The 22618-nt window shown below is 41.9% G+C and overlaps 1 protein-coding gene across 2 annotated transcripts in view; it reads left to right on the forward strand.

Moving 5' to 3' along the window:
- Positions 1-18146, forward strand: part of SH3D19 (SH3 domain containing 19) — a 135793-nt gene extending 117647 nt beyond the window's left edge. For both annotated transcript variants that reach the window (XM_068279106.1, XM_068279111.1), the window contains exons 13-21: positions 1408-1548; positions 2495-2561; positions 3972-4102; positions 6763-6824; positions 7451-7644; positions 9078-9124; positions 11456-11642; positions 12346-12440; positions 15892-18146. In XM_068279106.1, coding sequence (XP_068135207.1) covers positions 1408-1548; positions 2495-2561; positions 3972-4102; positions 6763-6824; positions 7451-7644; positions 9078-9124; positions 11456-11642; positions 12346-12440; positions 15892-15999 — 1032 coding nt within the window. In that variant the 3' untranslated portion in view covers positions 16000-18146. The remainder of the gene's footprint in view (positions 1-1407; positions 1549-2494; positions 2562-3971; positions 4103-6762; positions 6825-7450; positions 7645-9077; positions 9125-11455; positions 11643-12345; positions 12441-15891) is intronic.
- Positions 18147-22618: the final 4472 nt, after the last annotated feature.

Raw genomic sequence — 22618 nt, forward strand, 5'->3', positions numbered from 1 at the left:
AAAGTTTTAACTGTCAAAACAATAGTTTGTGATCAATGTGGTCATCAGTCTGATGTTTTTAGCCCCCGCCCGCAAATTATGGTACAAAAGATTTGAACTTTGCCAACCTGATGCTGAGACCCACCTCAACATGAAATTGTCCAATTGCCTCAATAGGCAATACAGCTTCTTGGCACTAGACAGTGTCATGGTTTGGATGGGGCTTTGCTCAATGACCGGAAAATGGTGTTCATCTGTTTGTTTCAATGCTTTTAGCATACAGAGGCTCCCTGGACACATAAGAACTGGTTTGAGGACTTTAAGTACAGTTAGGGTATAGTTTGACCAAGTTTAGTTCTCAACCAAATCTTACCCACAATATGTGTGAGTGAAGTTTACAGTGATGAAAATCTGTGTTCAGCAATGACTTCCGGCATATGGAGACATCACTTCTTATGTTATCAGAAATGGTTAAAATTGGCCATGATCATAAGACCTTTCAATGAATCGGCTGCTCCGTCCCACCCAGTAAGGGAGCGAGTATAGGTGACGGGCTTTTCATTTTACTGGCATTCTGGCCTGTTAAGACTGGCAACCATTTTGTGGAACAAAGGCACAGTGTGTGAGCATTACTATGGCTCTGGATTCCAGATGTTTAGAGTAACCTTTGCGTAGCTACTGTGACCTTGCTGGACCCTAGATGAGTCAGATCCTGTTCCGGAAATGTCCCTATTTAAAATTGCAGTGGGAACTATTAACATTTTCTTGATGATTAAAGAACTCTACTCAGTCTATGTGATGTTCCTTCAGGCTAATGGGACGCCAACATAATGGTGCATTAACTCATTCATGACAAGCGGTATCTTGTGCTTCAGTTACTTCGCTATAATGTGTCTAGCAGGAAGCCTCTCAAATGGCATAGATGTACATATTTGTATGGTGGCGCAGTGCTATTAGCAGACATTAGGTGACAGTGCATGTAAATATGGGCTTGTGCATATCCTCAGGTGGGTGGGTATTTACATGCCCTAAATAACAACTACCCACTGGAGTAGATTGATGCCTTAGTGCTGCAGCCAGTCTCATCAAGACAGGGATTTACTGCTGCTGGGCCTTCATGGCTTAATCATATAATGACTCCTTTCTTACAGCACGCATCTTGTTGTAATTTCATTCAGTGCGTCCTGTGCTGGCCATAGACTGTGCATTCATTGTAGCAATGAACAGATTACTGTTTGGAGAGCCAGGGCTTGCATTTACAAGGATTGTGCTGAGAATAAACTCTGAGCTGATGTCAGCCAATTTCACTAAGCTGGAGATATATCATTTCACATGTTGTAATTGTACATTATAGATAACCTTTTGTTTTGGTTATAATGCGTCTGTAAACTGGTAAATGTAATTCTTGGTTTGTATCTTCTTGTACAGCGTGGGGAGGTGTTGGTCTTGCTGGAACAGACAGATAACAATCACATCCAATGCCAAAAGGGAGGTATAACGGGGGAGGTGAAAGTATCCAACATGAAAGTTATCACTCCGCTAGATGACAGTGTGGAAAGTAGACAAAAAGTAAGTCCAGTACTCCATGCTGATGTGAATAACCCCTTAGAAACTGTGTGTGGATGTGAGCCCATGGGGGGGAATTAGAGGAAGGATGCATTGAGGAAGGTTGTGGAACAACCGAAACATGTGCCTGTATGTTACTTACTGCTGCTCAATAAAGAGCCATGTGCTGCAACTCCTCGTTTCTTTCTACATGACCCAGAGGGATTGGGCTTCCTCAGTTGCGGGCACACACAAACACACACACACACAAACACACAAACACACACAGACACAGACACACACACACACACACACACACACAAACACAAACACACACACACACACACACGATTACCTGTGTGAGCTGCTGATCCCCCCCCCCCCCGGACTGTGTGTGTGTATGTTGCCTGTATGTTACTTACTGCTGCTCAATAAAGAGCCGTGTGCTGCAACTCCTTGTTTCGTTGTGTGTGTGTGTGTAGATACATACATACATACATACATACATACATACATACATACATACATACATACATACATACATACATACATACAAAGCCTGATTGCAATAAATGTTAAAATGTGTGAATCCTGCCTCATGCTGAAACAGTCTACATTCAGACATACAATCAGGCATGTTCAATGGTTGTCAAGCATCTTCTGCTGCAGTAATTGCAAGTTTACTAGAATACAATGCCAGACCTTAAGGTGAGGCCTGGAGGCCCCTGTACACACGCTAGAGTAGATTCACGCCTGAGGCGGTCTCTATCAATCTTTTTAGCCAAGTTCAATCCAGCATGTATATGTAGCTTCAGGCATGTAATGTTGACACACTTTAGACTCTGTTCTCCAACTTCATGGAATATTCATATTCATATGCAGAAAACGCCATACCTGATTTCTTGACTTGATACTAGTACTATAATTATCAAGATGTTGAATTTTGCTTTCATTGTATTCCTTGTTTTAGGAAGCTCCGCATAGAATGGAGAACAGCCATAGCCCTCATGCAGTGGTGCTGCATGATTTTACAGGAGGTAAGTCCAAAAATGGCGGCGATTGCAGCGTATATAGCACAGGCTGGAGTACGTTACTGGCTGCAAGGTGTGTGTGTGTGTGTATGTAATGTGGATGTGTGTGTGTGTGTGTGTGTGTGTGTGTGTGTGTGTGTGTGTGTGTGTGTGTGTGTGTGTGTGTGTGTGTGTGTGTGTGTGTGTGTGTGTGTCGGGGTAGTGCTATCGCAATTACCCAGCACCCAATAGCAGTATTGCTGATATTCTGCTGGTGCCTTCACACTGCGCTGAAATTTCCCTGATGCCCTTTTTTGATATACTTCAGGTGTGGGTCTTCACAATAAGCATACATCTTTGTGCATTCACCAGATCATTCCATTGTCCTTATGTTTATGGTACTAAGCAACTTTGCCATAAGATCCTTCTTTAGAGCTCTCCTTTGCCTGTGATAGTTTGTGAGATCTAGTGTAGTGGCCTGGCCAAGACTTGCATGCAGAGGAAGCATTGTTTATATGTATGCCTTACTGCTCTCTCCACCACTACAGGGGCTAATATTGTGTACTCATGCCTACTTTATCATTATTTATCACATAAAATCTGTAAATAAAGTGCCCCTGAGACAGCCCGGCATCATGTGAACAAAGCTTCTGCCAGCTGCTAGGGCCCTAAACTGGACCCCACAAGCTGCCACATTAACCTCCCTGGCGTTCTATTAAAGATCGCCAGGGGGCAGCGCAGCACTATTTTTTATTTTTTTTTCAATCATGTAGCTAGCCTAGCGCTAGCTACATGATGCCCCCCTCCCTTCCGCATCCCTCCCACCCCTCCTCTCGCCGCTGGCGCTGTAAGCCATAAGGAAATCCCGTTCTTGAACGGGATTTCCTTTAGGGCTTCCCCCGTCGCCATGGCGACGCACGTCGTGACGTCACAGGGAGACCCGATCCACCCCTCAGCGCTGCCTGACACTGATTGGCCAGGCAGCGCACAGGGTCTCGCCTGGGGGGGGCCTGCATCGCGGCAGGTAGCGGTGGATCGGCGGCGGCGATCGGGTGAGACACGCAGCAAGCAAAGTGCTTGCTGCGTGTTTAAAAAAAAAAATTATTCAAATCGGCCCAGCGGGGCCTGAGCGGCGAACTTCCGGCACTAATGGACGTAACAATGCGTCCATACCGCTAAGGAGGTTAATGCAACCTATGCATATTTAGATTTGCAGCTTATTGTGTCATCTGCCTGCTTATTGGACAATTATTCAGTATTTGATGGAAGCTTCAATTTATTTAATTCCAGTTCACTAAGCGGAAGTATAAGATGTGACTCTAATTGCTGGCCTATATGTTATGACCACAGCTGCCATGATACTCTCCCCTTGGCCAGTGCTTGGACTGCACAATTTCATGACCTGACTTAATTGTCTTTTTCTGTATCAATGTTTAGAACATGAAGATGACCTATGCCTGAGCTCAGGGGATATTGTGTACCTGCTGGAGAAGGTAGACAAGGAGTGGTACAAAGGAAAGTGTAAAGGAACCACTGGCATGTTTCCTGCCAATCACGTCAGAGTTGTGGTAAGTGACTACATATTGCTTTTATGTGATATGGTGATGAATGTATTATATACAGTACATATATACAGTATATGTGCACAGTGGTGGACCGCATCCTTAGTAGGCTGGATAGTGTAATGGTAAAGGGCTCTGCCTCACATCTTGGCTCATCCTGTTCAGTCAGCCAGCACCTATTCAGTAAGGAGTCCTTGGGCTAGACTCCCTAACACTGCTACTGTCAATTGAGTGTGCCCTAGTGGTTGCAGCTCAAGCGCTTTTAATCTGCCAGAGCAGACATGTCTTGTCTTCTGTATAATTGTTCACTTTTTGGATAATGTATACTGTATTATTCCTGTATATTTGTCCAAGAAACCGCAAAGAGGAAACCGAATCCAGGCACCAGCTCAAAGTCCAAAGTGTCACCTTTATTTCATCCACCCTATCAAGAAAGCAGTTGCATAGATGTATGGCCTGAAAGCATGTTTTGCAGAAAGATCTGCTTCTTCAGAGGCAGAAAATGTTTTGCCTCTGAAGAAGCAGATCTTTCTGCGAAACAGGCTGTCAGGCCATACATCTATGCAACTGCTTTCTTGATAGTGAGGATGAAATAAATGTGACGTTTGTGCCCGGATTCTGTCTTCTCTTTGCTGTTACATTGAAACTTGCTGTCCAGAGGCACAGCTTATGCACTGACCAGTGCTCTTGTGCCGTTCTGTCTCTCTCCTTCCAATCAATATATTTGTCCGAGAGCTTCAAGCAGATTTGACTTTGCATAACACATATGTTTTTAGGCTTGTGTTAAATTAATTTCTTGAACAAGCAGAACTTTGAACTTCCACTTCCTGTTAAATGATCTTCCTTTGTTTTGGAAATGAGCCTGTCTTGTAGTCATAAAAAATAGATACCAGTTGTCATTTTCCAGTACAAGTTGAAAAAAATTGTGGTTTGTTATATATGGTACTTTGTTTTAGAGCAGGCCTGTTATTTTTCCTACCCACATCCCCTCCAGGGACAGCAGATAGATGTGCGCCACGAGGCCTAGCAGGCCGATCGTCATCAACCTCCTATCACTGGAGCTTGTGATTGTGCAATGCAGCCCAATCTTATAGTGGGCATAATCAGACTCTTCTTAACCCAGCAGGAAACCATAAAGTTTGCAGCCGCTTGCATTGCTCACAGAGTATAAGAAAAGGGTTAGCAAAGGCCTGTGTTGCCATTGGCCATGTGTAACCGCAGGATACAATAAATCAGAGGACACTGTGGAAAACCATGCCATTCTCTTCTTTCCAACAGGGCAACAAGTCATTCTTTTGAGCAAATAAATGTAAACTTTTTATTACAACCTAATGCCGGACATCACGTACAGATGTTCAATCTGCACCCAACCATCAATCTTTGGCGCAGCATATACTTATCAATCACTGCTGACTTGAGTGCACGTTGTCGAAGGATCTTTGTAGGCGTTGCATCTCGGCCGTGTAGTTCAGGAAAATTATTAAGCGAGCCCCTGATGTCTCAGCTCCTCCGGTCTCCTGGCTGTTAACATCCTGAACTCTGTAGTTAAGCAAAAGCAGTATAAAAGCCCGTGCTGGGGCTCCAGGAGGGGGCCTACGGCCAGGTATGTGATGGGTCCTCTCAACCACAAAGTAGGAGTAGCTGCCGAATCCGCCTTTCCACCGATTTACCTCCAAATTATGTGTAAAGTGTTCGCACTGGGCCCCGACCCTTCCCTAGCTCACCAACCTTCCCCGGTAAGTAGTAGTTCGCAATAGCCTTCGCGACTGCACAGTTAGCATGGCTACACACGCGCCTGCGCATATTTAGAAGCTTTCACGATGTCCTGGCGAGTGTCAGGAGTGTGGACGTGGCGGCAGAGGGCTTCTGAACTGCGCAGGCGTGGCGGCTATTGTGGACCGCTACTTCCAGGGCAAGGATGGCGACCCGGAGAGGGTCGTGGAAGGCTCTAGATACAAAGCAATATTGTAGGTACGTTTTATCATTGTCCTTGGGGAAGGCAGAAAGTACTCCTGAACCAAGCCAAAGGGGTCTTGAGTTTTATCATGTTTGGTATTCAGAAATCGCTAAATTTAATGAAATCTGGGACCCTTGGAATATGTTTGCAGGTATCCCTTAGGGTCATGAATGGTTCCTTTTAAAGGCGGACCCTGGTAGTGCTTGGACCTCTTCGAGTCTTTTCTTTCTTCTCTCATCTTCTCTTTCCTATTCTCTTCTTTTCCTTTCTTCTTTCTTCTCTTGGTTGCTGTGAGTTGTTGCCTAGCAGCTTTTTATTAGTTTCCTCAGGCCAGCATGCCTACTCAGGTTATATCCAGTTGAGATCATGTACTAGGTATGGACCCTTATAGGATTATATGTTATTTAGATGCTTGTAGCGAATATAACTTTATGTAGATTTGCACACATTTCTAAAGATCCTGTATCTCATCTCTCAAACATTTTGAAACAGAAGATACTGACTAATTGAAATAGACGCCCATCCTGTGCTGGGTGATCACATTAGTCTGCCAGAAAAGAGTAGAGGACGATGAACTGTGGAGCTAAATTACAGCGTCTGAGCCAATTTACCGATGTGTAGTATATTGCCCTCTGCTGGCTGTAATGTGCAGATTGTAACTTAGTAAAAAAAAAAAAAATTCAATCAAACTTTGTTTTTATTTTTTTAGATTGATGTTCCAGAAAGGATAAATCCAAAGAAAAATTCTTCATCTTCAGCATCTAATGTAAAGTAAGTATATAATATATGCTGTTAGGCCTGGTTCACACTGGCACGGATGGAAAACTGATCCATGGAATGGATCAGTTTTTAACCTCTTAAAGGAACGTAGGCTTACGCCCACCAGTGACCAGGCTATTTTTTTTAATTTAGGCCACTGCAGCTTTAAGGCCTCGCTGCAGGGCCGCACAACACAGCACACTACTGATTCCCCCCCCCCCCCTTTACCCCCCTTTCTGCCCCCAACAGAGCTTTCTTTTGGTGGGATCTGATTGGTGCTGGGTGTTTATTTGTTAAATATTTATTTTCTTATTTTTTAAATAAATATGTCTATTTAATTATTTTTTTTACCTACTCTCCCTCCCCTAGCCAGCCTATGATAGAGATCGGCTGTCATAGGCTTCAGCTTATGAGAGATGTTTGCTCTCCTGCCTCCCAGGGGGACCGCTGTGTCACACGGCTGTACCCCTGTACAGCGCTGTCGTAGATCGCAGCTCTGTACAGAATGCATTAGAATGCTGCAACACATTACACCACATTGCACGACTGTGAACGTGGCCTTATGCCTTAAAATGTGTAGTAATGGCTAGCCAGACTGTGGTCCATACACATCCCTGACCGAGGTATTCTTCTTGCAGGGGTCCCCGGTGTGTGGCACGATTTGAATTCATCGGTGATCAGAAAGACGAGCTAAGCTTCAGCGAAGGGGATACAATCATCCTTAAGGAATACATGAATGAGGAGTGGGCTAAAGGTGAACTGCGAGGTCACGCTGGCATCTTTCCAATCAACTTTGTGGAAATCATTGAAGATGTGCCATCCAAGACCTCAGGTAATTTATGCGATGTTAATGATAAAAGGTTTACTTTAGTGCTTCATGTTGTAGTGCTTCACTCCTGGATGTGTCCATGAAAACTATTTAATAATTTAACAAAGGCAGTTAGAAATGCAAACCTGATGTGCAAAGTTAAATCATGAATAGCACGAATAAAGTGAAGATTTTAGCTTGGCTCGGTTAATGGCAATAATTATGTACGACTCCTCTGTACAAAGTAATAGTTGTCATGCTGTGTCGTGGTCCCATTGAATTTCATTTAATTAAATGGATTCTGATTGCTCTGATTGCTCAAATCACAGCATTCAGTTGATACCAGTGACTGTGGATAAAGTGACAGACACAAGTCAGTGCTCCTTGATTCAGCACAACTTGCATCTTGCTGGCCCCACACTGAAACATCTCACCTGTGCATGTGTAGTCGGTTGCCTGGCATCTGGCATGGCAGTAGCAACAAGGTTTAAGCTTGTTTTATAGTGGATTCGCACATTCAGGAAAGGAATATGTAAACCCAAGGTCCAGACGCAATTGACTCTCATTGAAGTCCCTTCCTATTATCCCATGGATAGTTTGTTAACATTCCTATGTACGGCTGTGATCCCTCTTGAGCTGAGAATGGACATTTTTTTTCCGTTCTCTGCTCATTGCAAAACTAATGGTGAATGGCTCTTATTTTATATATAGAGGAGCCATTCACACATATCAGCCTGCAACGGATTTATTGGATCCGTTGGGGTAAGCAGACTGCACGTCTGTGCAGTCCGTGATAATCCTGGAAGAGCAGATGTGTTCCCCATATAGCCTATGGGGAACACATCTGCCCTAGGCTCCAGCCGAACCACAGTGGACCCTCAGAGCAGACACTACACTGTCAGCTCCCGCTGGCCGCACATCATGCGCCACAAGTGGGAACCTAGCCTTAAGGTGCCCATACACTCGTCAGATTGGCAGCAGATAGATAAGAAATGCATCTGATGATCTATCTGATGCATTTTTAGAACATTTTTTACCAGGATAGAATTCCAATAGATATCAGTTTGAAATCTATTGAAATTCGATCTGATGGCATTTTTTTGCCATCAGATTTCCATTAAGGCCAATGCAAACTGATAAGCAATCTCATCAGATCGACCTAAATTTTCCACCCTGCAAGTTCGATGGAAATCCATCGAAATCGGCCGTCGATCGGTCGATTGGCCAACCGATTTGCAATCGATTGATTGATCGATCGATCGGGATCGATCGGTCGGCCAGAAAATCGGCTGAGTGTATGGGCTGCTTTATACATGTCCTTGCTTACTGTTTTTGGTTTGCTCAAGGCTTTGTTTTCATTCTGTGAAGTTTGGAGGAACATAACCCAAGTGTGTTCCTTCAGCCAACACCTTCTAACAACTGTTACTCATTTCACCCTTTCCCATTTCTCCCTCCAGATGCCCGGGATTCCCATAAGAATAAACTGTCTGGATTACTATCACAGGTATTGTGATTCATATTTACCACAATAAATACATTATGAACTGAGCATTTTAGAGTCTACCAGACATACAGTTATTACAATTGAAATGCTGCACATTTTATATAGAGAGTAACAGCAGGGAAACCGGAGTGAGAGGGATATGGAGTATGGACTTACCGTATTTATTTAGATTAAAAAAAAAATACCAGTTGCCTGGCTGCCCTGCTGATCCTCTGCATCTGATACTTTTAAGGAAGCCACTAATGATCTAATCTTTTTCATCCAATCTTACCAATTCTATGTAATATAAGGTAACTGCCTGAAGTATCCATTCAGTATATTCACTCAATTTACCGTTATACTACATAGATTTGGTAAGATTGGATGAAAAATATTGGTTCATTAGTGGCCACCATTAGCCATAGACCCTAAACAAGCATACAGATCAGATGAGTCTGACAAAGATCTGACAAGATTAGTTGCATGCTTGTCTCTGATGTGTTATACAGATACTACTGCAGCCAAATAGATCAGCAGGGCTGCCAGGCAGCTGGTATTGTTTAAAAGGAAATAAATACAGCAGCCTCCATATACCTCTCACTTTAGTTTGCCTTTAACTATTAAACTTGACTTCTAATATGTCTGATCTTTTTTTTATTTTGCATGCAATTGTAAATATTAAATAAGTGTCCTCTTTTGGTGGTGGTGTTTTAGTTACATGTGAGGCTATTGGTGGCAGCAGTATTACCACTAATCTAATGGTTGTCATTGGGATACTTGAGAATTGTGTTCCCTGGTGTCCACAAAGCAACATTCGCGACAACACTAAATTCTGTACAGCTAGGGGATCTGATGAAAGAGCATTTGTCTCTCTTTAAAGCCACAGGTTAGCTTTCAAACGTATAACATGTGTATGTAGAGCTCTGTATATAGTAAAGTATAGAGCAGAAAAATGTAATTTTACCGAATTGCAAAAAAAATGTTCTTTGAAGTTTTTAAAACACAATTTTTTTCAACTACAAGGTCTTTTTGAAAAAAGATTTTTGGCTTGTTGCTGGTTTGCGTGAATGTTTTTTTGCAAAAAAATCGTTTACGACAGCCACGTTTGTAATTTCTTTTTTTTTTTAACATCATTTTTATTTTCAAAGCTTTAAGATAGGTTACAACATAAATCCATGCAATATTATTTCCTTGTTACAGATTAAGTTCACACTTCAAATATTTTACATGCATAATATTTGACAGAGGATGATAGCATGGATAGCAAACTTAATCAATTTTATTATAGCTTAGAAGACCCATAGGACCGAGGAACTGCTTTCTTGATTATTATTACTAACTTAAAGAATGATAACTCCTCTTTTTGTAAAACCAACTTACCCCAACTTCCCTCCCTCTCCCCTCTCCTCCCCTCAGGGATCGCAGGTTATAGGTTGCCCCTATTATTTCCCGAAAACAAAGTATACTTAGAAGGTTCTTACGGGCATATTTATCTAATATAGTCATGTTTCACTCATATATTTTTTTATATTCTGTAGAATCTTGGTAGTCAATCCAGAGAGCCCATGTTTGATAGTATTTTTTATACTTCTCTTTACTTGTCAGTACTGTCTCCTCAATCATCTGCACATTGTTGAGTCTCTGGAACCAGTCCTTTATGGTTGGAGTATACTGAGATCTTCAGTGTTGGGGAATTAGGCCCTTAGCAGCATTGAGCATGTGGGGAGTCACTGACCTCTTATACGATTTATTCTTGGATAAGTGTAAGAGAACCACCCATGGATTATCTTCAATCTTACGACATGTTACCTTTTCTATTATCTGAATTACCTCATCCCAGTAGTTTACCAATTTGGGGCAATTCCAGAGAAGATGTAGTAGAGTTCCCCTATTGCCACAGCCCCTCCAGCAGCTATCGCTTTTTATTCGGTCTATGACCGCCATCCTATCTGGTGTCATATAGCATCTGGATAGAAGCTTATAGTTACTTTCTTGCACGTTTGTAATTTCAAATGGATTACATGAAATTAATCCAAAATCAAAATCGTAATTACAAAATTTTTCCGTAAAATTTTGCGTATGTGACATCAGCACATTAGGATCATCACTAGGACAGAATGAGGCATGAAGGGGGACAGAGGCGGTAGAGAGGGACACAGAGACAGAGGATGGCACAGTGTTTTGACTTGTGTACAGATTCAGGTTAAGTATGAACCTACAGTCCCTATCTCGTTCATTTAACAAGGACCACTGTATTCTTTCTAAAATAAATCACTTTATTGTAAGAATGTGATAAAAGAATCACCTCCTCTTTGGCTATGTTAATCTGCTTTCCTGTGATTTGTATTTCAGCAAAACCCTATGTCTGGAGAATGGTATGAAGCATTGTATGACTTTGCTGCAGAAGCAGATGAAGATCTACCATTTAAAAAAGGAGACAAGATCCTGATTGTAGAGAAGCTGGACCAGGAGTGGTACAAAGGGCGACTGAATGGCAGAGAAGGAATTCTGCCAGCTGCATTTGTACAGCTCTCCTCAGGTGAGGGTGGAGGGTATTTTGCCAGCCTCAGATGAGGATTGGCACATTCTGGAACCTCCTATGTTTAGTATTGACGCCACCAGATCATATTAGGATAGTAGCTCATACCTTCTCCATAGCAGTGCCTTATATTTGTAGCATTCTCCGCTGTCCAACACAATGAAGATTTCTGGTTTGTTCATTAATAGTTCTCACTTGCAACAGAAAGGAGAAAATGTTGGTCAACTGGATAAATTATGTTTGATTGAGAAAAATACTGACTGGATGTTTCTAGTTGCAAAACAGAAGTGTCACAATGTAGTAACTGTTGAAGCAGAACTGCAGTAAAAATGTCCCTTCAGCTCCATTAAATTAGTTACATTTTTATAACTACTTCCCTGTATAGTAAATGCAGTTGAACATGTTGAATGGTACACTTTGTTTGCAGTGTCTGTATTGCACTTGCGTGTGTATTCACCTTGAAATGGATAACATTGAAGAATATTCATTGTAAGCAAATAGTAGCTGCTGGTTTTGTAAAATATCCATGGAGACATTACTTTATTCATTTGCAGTATTCTTAGGGGAAAAGTACAGTATAGTATGAGGAACAGGTCCTGATGCAGTGCTCTTTTATTCTTAATACCTTATTGTAGAATGCTGACTTTATGTAAACCGTACACCAATCAAGCCTATGTAACTAACTTATGTCTTTGTTTTGCAGGACCGACAGTGCGACAAACTCAGGGAGGGAAAGTAGGAAAGGCGCGGGCACTTTATGACTTCAGTGGGGAGAATGATGATGAACTTTCATTTAAGGTATCTAAAAAGTTCCTGTTCTGTAGTTGCATTGTCTTATTTATTATTATTATTGTGCCTGCATGAAAAAATGGCACAAGGAAAAAAGGGACTAGGCTGTATAACGAAATGGCGCCGGTGGATAATTAAATCTCTATAACGATAAATATTGTTAATGGAATTGGTTAACGATAAAAACGTTTTTAAAACAGACGGGAGTTGATAACGAAAATATATTAACGTTAAAGGAGTGGTCCAAGGAGAATAAAAAACAAAAATCCACTTACCTGGGGCTTCCTCCAGCCCTTCGCAGCTGTCCTGTGCTTTCTCCGCACCCGGCACCCGGTCCCCTCCGATGCAGATGCCCATCTCGCCAGGTCAGCATCTGCTTGTGATTCACCATGCGGCTCACCATGCGCCCCCTCCCAACCCCCTTCCCCGGTCTTGTTTAACCTTGAATGCCCCCTGAGTGGTGCCTAACTCTAACCACTCCTCCTGTTGATGCCTAACCATAACCATACCCCCTGCAGAAACACCCTTTTACACATAGAAATGATAATATATTTGATAAAGTAAAATCTGTTCATACAAACAAAATAATGACAAAAACTAAATCATTGCAAGCTTCTAAAATGATAACTTACTTCAAAAACTTTAATGTTCTAATGTTGTGAACAATATTTATCGGGCGCCCTTTTTTCGCCTATTAACTATAATTGCATTTGAGTCTATGGCGGTGCCCTTTTCATCCACTAGCCGCCGGCACCCTTTTTTCCTGTTGTTTTTGTTGTTGAGGAGTCTGGGCTTGGTTACTACTGCAGTACTAAATGGGATAAACCATGGTTTTCCAACCCCTGTGCTGCGACAGCTCTGGGTATATGTCTCCGCTCTGCTTAACCTTTCCCCATACTCCCATATTAATCACTTCAGCCTTCAGTCGTTTTCACTTTATGCATCCGAGCAATGTTCACCTCCCATTCATTAGCCTATAACTTTATCACTACTTATCACAATGAACTGATCTATATCTTGTTTTTTCCGCCACCAATTAGGCTTTCTTTGGGTGATACATTTTGCTAAGAGCCACTTTACTGTAAATGTATTTTAACAGGAAGAATAAGAAAAAAACGGAAAAAATTCATTATTTCTCAGTTTTCAACCATTATAGTTTTAAAATGATACATGCCTCCATAATTAAAACTCACGTATTGTATTTGCCCATATGTCCCGGTTATTACACCGTTAAAATTATGTCCCTATAACAATGTATGGTGACAATATTTTATTTGGAAATAAAGGTGCATTTTTTCCATTTTGCATCTATCACTATTTACAAGTTTAAAATAAAAAAAAATATAGAAATATTTCATCTTTACATTGATATTTAAAAAGTTTAGACCCTTAGGTAAATATTTACATGTTTTTTGTTTTTTTATATTAAACATTTTATTTGGGTATTTTTTGGGAGGGTGGGATGTAAACAGTACTTTTATAATGTAAATGTGTGTTGAGTTTTTTTTTTACTTTTAATTGTAGCTTTACTTTTTGGCCACAAGATGGCGGCCATGAGTTTGTTTACATGACGTCACTCTAATCGTAACATACGCTTAGAGGGACGCATGGGGGACGCAACAGCCAGAAAAAGTGGAGCTTCTGAGAGAAGCTGTCGCTTTTTCTGCGGGAGAGAGGAATCAGTGATCGGGCACCATAGCCCGATTCACTGATTCGTGTGCTAACTATCCGTGGCCGGGAGCGCGCGGACGCGCAGATGGCCTCCTGGGCGTAGCTAGTACGTCCAGGAGGCCAAAGTAGTTAATTACTATAGGACTACAATAAAATGGCTGTTGAAGTCTGCATTCACAGATGTATTTTTCATAGTGTTTACTCGATGTACACTAAAAAATATGTCCGTGACTGCAGACTCCAGCAGCCAATTTTTTGGGGGGAATCCTAAAAGTAACTGCTATAGGAAGCAGAACTTCAGACTGGATTTCCTTTAGAACAATACCAGTTGCCTGGCAGTCCTTCTGATCTCTGCATGCAGTAGTGTCTGAATCTGACCTGAAACAAGCATGTGGCTAATCTAATCAGACTGTAGTCAGAGCACCTGATCTGCATGCTTGTTCAGGGTCTATGACTAAAAGTGTTATGCTGGGAATACACCATACGTTTTTACCCCCGATAAATGGGTTCAATAGATCATTTCCGACATGCCCGATATTCTTTCCGATCGTTTATTGGCTCGATTCCTCATAGAAGTGAATGAAAAAAGATAAGAAAAATGTGGAAGATAAGAGGATCGAGCGAAAAAAAAGGATCAGGTGGAAAATTGAACGGAAAAACATATCGTGTGCACTCAGCATTGGAGGCAGAGGATCAGCAGGACAGCCAGGCAATTTGCATTGGAAAATCTGTCAGCTTCCATATTCCTCTCACTTTAGGTGCACTTTAAAGGGAATCTGAAGTGAAAATAAACTTGTGATTTGTCTGTATAGTACAGCTAAGAAATAGAACATTAGTAGCACAAATGTGAGTCTCATTGTTTCCAGTACAGGAAGAGTTAAGAAACTTCAGTTGTTATCTATGCAAAAGAGCTAGTCTGAGCTCTCCAACCCAGCTTGGGTCATCTACAGTGCTATCTTCTGAAGCACTTATGTCAACCTCTCACAGTTTCTTGTTTGTTTAAAGGGAACCAGAGACAAAGTCACTTGAAAAATGAAGAAAGATTTTATACATACCTGGGGCTTCCTCCAGCCCAATCAGCATGGATCGATCCCACGCCGATGTCCTTGGCTGCCTCTCTTGCCGGTACCGGGTCCCCTCACTTCCACCGGACACGGCCAGTTGGACGCATCCACAGGGGCTCCCTCCATCTTGCCGGCGCCTGCTTTATGCATGCACCTGCGCAGTATGGAGGGAGCGCACTGTGCTTGCGTCGACTGGCCGAAATGAAGGGACCTGGTACTGGCGGACAGAGGCAGCTGAGAAAGGCGGCGTGGGAGCGATCCAGGCTGATGAGGCTGAAGGAAGCCCCAGGTATGTATAAATCTGTTATGCTCTTCCTCTCTGGTTCTCTTTAAAGGAGTTATCAGGCTTATAAGAGCAAAATAAGAGCTACTTACCCGGGACTTCGTCCAGCGCTAAGCTCCCAGCATGTCCCACGCCGCAGCTCTCCCCGCAGCCGTTCGCCGGCTCTGCCTCCCGGTCCGCAATTATGACGTCAGGCCAACCTGGAGGTCAGCCTATACTGCGCCTGCGCGAGCAGCGCTGTCAATCACCGCCACGTGGACCGGGGCGTACTGTGCAGGCGCAGAACCACTGACAGTTTAGACATATGAAAGCTGTTCATCTTAACCCCAACTTTGCTTGTTCATATACAAAAGCAGTCTACTGTCGTTACTGATTTGATGATGGCACATATACTGTAATGTGATGGAGAGGATATAAAGCTGTGTTTTGTTCCTCCTCTCAGGCAGGTGACATGATTTCCTCGCTGGAGTCTGTGGATAATGATTGGATGAGTGGTGAACTTCATGGAAAGACAGGAATATTTCCAAAGAACTTTGTTCAGAGATGTTAGCAGTATGCAGCAGACTTTGCTTTTTACCCTCTCACAAAACAGACTATCACCTTCGGTGCCAATTGATCTTTTTATATTTTAGGTATAATGTGTGAGATTTTTTGCACTATGGTTTTTGTTCCTGTTCCTTTTTTTTATTTTAGAGAAGAAAATGTTTTGTTTTGGTCTTTGTATGCGCTGTTTATCTGCTTGTTCTATAGGAATACATCCAGTCCAGCCGGACACGTTCGGTACATATCACAGGCCATGTAGCATCACATAGGGCTCAATGGAGAAAGTCCTTTGAAATTGCCAAGAACTCCTGACTTGTTCTCTACCATATAGTATCACTGTAGATATTCAGACACAGGCATATATGTAAGGAAGCTTGGCTAGACTTACAGCTGACCAGCCTGGGAGTGTGCAATGTGTAATGTATTTCTGTGTTTGTACATTTTTCTTTGTGGATTTTTTGAATGTAGTGATGATCGTACTGACGATGATCACATTTCTTTACAATGGCCAGGCTAGGTCAGTGTCTTTTTATAAAGGAATGGTGAAGCTCCCTGAGCCAAGTTACTGGAGAGCTTATAGTAGCAAGCATCCATTTAGTGCCTATGTACAATATTTTGACATGTTAATGTTACACCCGCCATATCCTAAGCAGTACATTATGTGGTCTGATATTACCTCCGCATATTCCTTGTTTACACGTTGAATAGTTCTTTGATAGACATTCTACACTTTGCTTGTATTGACTTTTGACCAGTAAGGTGTATTTTTTTTTTTTTTACGCTTTTGCAATGTTCAGTCCATCATCCATTCACTTCTGTTGCCAGGGCATACATGCCTTCTTATGAAATATACCCAACTGTTTTGGCTTTGTGTACACAAATGCTTGATCAGCACCTATGTGTCTCCTGATTGCAGCTGCTTCTGTCACAGCCCAAGCAGAAGAGAAGAAAATACTGCTTGTAGGGTTTATAAAATACTTATAGGCAGTGTAGTGACGGCGTACTTCTGCATTTCAATATGGTGTATGCTTGTCTCCCATTTAGGCTGTGACATACCTATCCACCCTCATAAGGTGCAGTTACTCTTCCCTTACTCACGGACCACATACTAATCCAGAACAGTGACTTCAGCAGGATTGCAGCTACATAGTTCCATATCAGTGCAATAGTATTCAGAACTGATATGCGAGTCAGGGACCAGCTCTGTTTATCAGAGGTTTCCATGACAAGTATTTACATCTGAGCAGATTCTCTATAAACTCCAGTTGATGGAGCGGTTTCCAGGAGGGAGCATCCCGGTAACCACTAGATGGATTCTGTAGGCATGATCCGTTAGAAAAAGTAATGCTTTCTTAATGACTGCTGGGTCAGGATCAGAGGAGGAATGCATGCACCTCTTTTAGGGAACCAGCGGTTTGGGGGAGACCAGGAGCTATGGCCAGAATTACCGTAAGTAGTACAGTCCCTTTAAGGACAACTATCATTAACATGCCATTTGGCAAATGCACAATAAGACATTCCTGATATAATAACAAGCCTCCAATGTACACTAATACTGCATTTTTACCTTCATGCCCACTTTTTAACTCCTTTCCTGTGTGGTCAATTTCTGTGGCTTCTTGACAGTGTGGACTGTACCATGTCATGTCCCCCATTTGCACCCTCTAGGTATGGCTCCTCCTCCCTCTGTGGCTCAGAAAGACTACTTCACACACAGAGAAGAAATCCTCCCTACACTAGAGAAATGGTAGAAAATGCCCAGGCAAACCTTTATTTCTTTGTTTTAGAAAGAGTGGGGAAGTGTTGTTATTGAGGTCTATCTTCCTAGGAGTAGATGAGGCTTCCCCATAGGTCCCCTAACCTGATAATGCCCTGAAATCCTGTCTGGCTCAATGGAGTGCATTTTCCATATATTTCTACGCAGAATCTACTAGGAGTAGAAGATGGTGTTATTGCTCTTTCCTTAGGGATATGTGATGATTGCACTCCAGGGAGGAGACAATCAGCTTAAAGAGAATCTATACTCTAAAATTTTTACAGCAAAAAGCATACCATTCTATTCATTATGTTCTCCTGGGCCCCTCTGAGCTGTTTCTGCCACTCTCTGCTGCAATCCTGGCTTGTAATTAACAGTTTTAGGCAGTGTTTACAAACAGAGATTTATGGGAGGGGTTGGAGGCGCCCGGTGTACGTGGTGTTATGTCTTACCCTATATGGTAGGTACAGCATTTAGAACAATGGTGTGGTCCTACCTTCTAGAGGTACCCTCTCGGGAAGTATACAGACGGAATTTCTTTGGTTTTTAGGATTCTATTTATTGTGCATCAAGACTAGGTCTTGATGCACAATAAATAGAATCCTAAAAACCAAAGAAATTCCGTCTGTATACTTCCCGAGAGGGTACCTCTAGAAGGTAGGACCACACCATTGTTCTAAATGCTGTACCTACCATATAGGGTAAGACATAACACCACGTACACCGGGCGCCTCCAACCCCTCCCATAAATTAGCCTAAACCCCTACCTATAGGGGGAGATCCATATCGGGAACTTCCCGATAGATCATCTTTTCGGAGCAGCGACCAGGAACAAAGGCTGAGTGGGGACGGTACTTCCCCACAGGCGCGCACGAGTGGTTGCCTCACCTAGCAACCCACCCTTGTGAGTATAAAATCTACTATTTTTTGAAAATATTCCTATACCACCTAACGTACTACACCAGATTGGGCTCCCGGACCCCCTGTGCTTTCTCTTTCACTACCTCTACAAACAGAGATAACACAGCCACTGTGCAATAAGGAAAGGCTGCAGTAAGCCAGAGCACATTAGAACAGGCAAAGGAACTTATAGGATAGAAGAACTAAGGCTGAAAATGTTGTTACAGAGTCTCTTTAACCAGTTAAGTACAATGCTAATTGAAATCTACTCACCAATGCCGCGCGTTCTCGCTGCTCCCGCCAATCACGTCACTGTCTCCCTGCCGCAGCTCACTTCTTAACGGCAGAACCTTGTGAGCGGATCAGGAGCCGATTTCATTGGCTCCTGACCCTGTCTATCAATGTAAGCAACTCCCATTGGCTTACATTGATAGACATGGTCAGGAGCTAATGAAATCGGCTCCTGATCGACTCACGAGAACTCTGCCGTCATAGAGATGGCAGAGTGGGTGGCCGAGGTTCCCAGCGTGCGGCGTGGATGAAGATTGCGGCGGGGATTCATTGGTTTCTGGTACCAGCGTCTCTGGTCCCTAAAGTGAACCCGAGATGAGAGGCTGCCATATTTATTTCCTTTTAAGCAATACTAGTTGCCTGGCTGGCCTGCTGAGCCTCTGCTGATCAGGTGTTTCTGACAAAATTGTCAGAGCTGCATGCTTTTTTCTGGTGTGATTAAGAAACGACTGAAACCAAATAGATCAGCAGGGCTGCCAGGCAATTGGTATTGCTTAAAAGGAAATATATATGGAAGCCTCCCTATTACTTTCACATTGGGTTCACTTTAAGGGAATAGAGACCATTGGTACTTAAGTAGTTAAAGCAGAGCCCTTGGGGTGCTCTGGAAATGAAATAGGGCAAATGTACTCAGCTGGGTCACAGATGACAATAAGAACCCCACAAAAGATCTAGTCATACCTCATACTATGCAGAGCTGAAAAGAAAGAAGTTCTGTTTTTTTTTTACTATAGAAAACTAGTCAAGACCTCACAACTCAGAAGCTTTATGATTTTCAATGAATTGTTCAACATGAACTCCATGTGTTCAGTATATTTATATCTAAGTTATAGAAGCAGCTATGCTCATTTTAACTGTCTTATAGCTCTTTGCATGTTAAATGTTTGGAGATTGTTAAAGCCCAAATAAACCCAATCCTGACAAAGCAAATTCTAATAGCAATTATAATGCTGAGTGAATAGCAACAGTGTATAGAAAGAAAGTGCTGGATGGAATACTTGTTTCATGGGCCAAATGTGCTTAGAAATGTGATACAACTTACTCTCTCCGCTCTGGATTCAGCTGGTGGGTACGTCGGTCAGAAATTACCATGTGACATTTAAAGTAGGAAGAACAGTAGAAGCCAGACTACATTTGCTGACATTACTACTTTACAGTGGAATCCAACTGGCAATATAAGAAGCCAGACTTTGTAGTCCATAGAAAGTAGGCGATTTTTAAGACCCCATCACTCTAAACGGGAAACAAGCTGGAGAGGTCTAAATCCTGTATAGATCGGTACCCAGCCGTAGTAAATACAGCTTCATAAAGGATTGGGTTTTTTTTAAGACCAACCTGACTGCTTTCAGAATTTGCTTTGCTCAAGGTTCAGTTTGTTTGAGGTTTAAAACCAGCCTGTTTCGACGCTGTATTGGTTGTGTCATGAGTTTGTGATATCTAAGGGGTTTGTAGCAACACCTCCAGCTGTGTCAACCAAGGCAGAACAATCTAGCACTGTTGTCTGAGGAGCTCAAAGCCAAGCATGAACCATCCCATTCTGTTGTCTATGGAGCCGTCACTCAAGCATTTAAGGAGATCTGACAACTGACTGTACAGACTTTTTGGGGAATATTTAAAAAAAAAAACTTTCTCCAGCTAAATAACTTTTTTCATGGACTTTTAAAAAGGAGGTAATGGCAAATGATGTTCCGTGTGCAATCTAACTAACTTATAGATTCCTAGAGTGCTTTGGTACCTCTTATACTTTACTGAATACTGGGTGTCCTTTCCCGATAAGTGAAGTTTGTCATGTAACATAGTTGTAGGTATCAAGTGACACTTTGCAATAAGACAGAGAATCCTGAATCCTCTGCCTTTAGGTACTTGAAAAGACATGGTGATGCTGGTGGCACTGTATGTATTCTATCTGCGTCTATCCTTGGTGCAGAGCTGAAGATGGGATCTTGTAGGTTCTCTAAGCACACAGAGGAAACGGTTAATATAGTATCACTATGTGGAACAAAAAGCACTCCTGACCATGATAAATTGCATTGTAATATGGTCCTATCTGGTGGGTGTACAATTGCTATGTGTATTTTTATAGGATCAAGTTTTTGTTTTTTATTCAAACCTTGTATTTAATTCTGACTTTCCGATGGAGGAGGTAAGATTTGAAATGAATGTTTGAGCTTTGTTTGATCTACAGAGCTCATAAACAGGTGTACAGCGCTTTATCCAAAGGATGGCCTCACCATCATTTACTTACATCATGAAACACGAGCTGCACTTCATAACGAAGTGCAAAAAATAACTATGAGCACCCGCATACAGGGTAGATTTACTGGATTTATTTCTAATCATTCCTTTAGACGCTGTCTCTGGTCCTACTTTTTACGAAGACTTATTTTTTACAATGGTAAAATAAAAAAAAAATGACTCTTGATGTAAAATAAAGAAAATGTGTCATAGATTTGGGGAGTGCATGGAGTTGCACTTAAAATACAACTTCACAACTGAATGTCTTTTCCATTAAGTGTAAATTTTTAGGATTTGAATAAGATGAAATTTCATCTGTTTCTCCTCATACTTTAAATTCCTGCATTTACCTGGCTAAGGTGATTTAGCAGATGCAGAGACTGCCTAGCCCCGCCCCATGTGTCTATCTTCTGTCACATTAACAGCAATGCACTTTAAGGAACCTGACTGCTCTCCCAAGACTCTGAGATTGTATACAGGTGCAGCTGGTAAATGTACTATGCCTTTGCTGATTACAGAACATTGGAGGGGAGTGTGCAACAATGGTATGATTTGTTTAGAATCTTTCATTGGGCAAATATACATTATTGGAACGCTACATAATAAAAAGAAAATATTTATAATATGTCAGTGTCTGTCTCTGTCTGTAAGAAGTTGTGTAAATTATATTTTTTGCAATCATTGACAAAGCATTAAAACACTGAAAACACGAGATAAATGCCATGAACACATGGTCCATGTGAAATTGGAGGGAGGAGCACACCTTTGAAAATAAAATACATAGGCTTACCTGATCAAGCACTATATGTAAACAATGTCTGGAGGAAAAGCATATCGGACTTGGGCCTGAGGAAGCATTAAATGCCAGTGAAATGCGTCATCTTTTAGTGTCCAATAAACTACATTGTTAATAAGCTTACCTCAAGCAAGGTCTATACGTAAACAATCAAGCATGTGGGAAAAAAAAGTCACTACGAGAGTTACAGTCCTCCAAGTAGGGGGAAGTGTAAGTTGTTGGCAGAGAGGTGTATCGAGTCACAAACTGCTACCTCAGAAGTAAATACTGCGTGCTCCTGATAAGTAGATGCAAATATGGTATTAACCACTTCACAACTGAGGGGTTTTACCCCTTGAGCACCAGAGCAATTTTCACCTTTCAGCGCTCCTTCCATTCATTCGTCTATAACTTTATTATTACTTATCGCAATGAAATGAACTATTTCTTGTTTTTTTTCGCCACCAATTAGGCTTTCTTTAGGTGGGACATTATGCCAAGAATTATTTTATTCTAAATGTGTTTTAATGGGAAAATAGGAAAAATGTGGGGAAAAATCATTTTTCAGTTTTCGGCCATTATAGTTTTTAAATAATGCATGCTACTGTAATTAAAACCCATTACATTTATTTGCCCATTTGTCCCGGTTATAAAACTGTTTAAATTATG

The sequence above is a fragment of the Hyperolius riggenbachi genome, chromosome 1 (genome assembly GCF_040937935.1).
Source record: "Hyperolius riggenbachi isolate aHypRig1 chromosome 1, aHypRig1.pri, whole genome shotgun sequence".
In the NCBI taxonomy this organism is placed as follows: Eukaryota; Metazoa; Chordata; class Amphibia; order Anura; family Hyperoliidae; genus Hyperolius; species Hyperolius riggenbachi.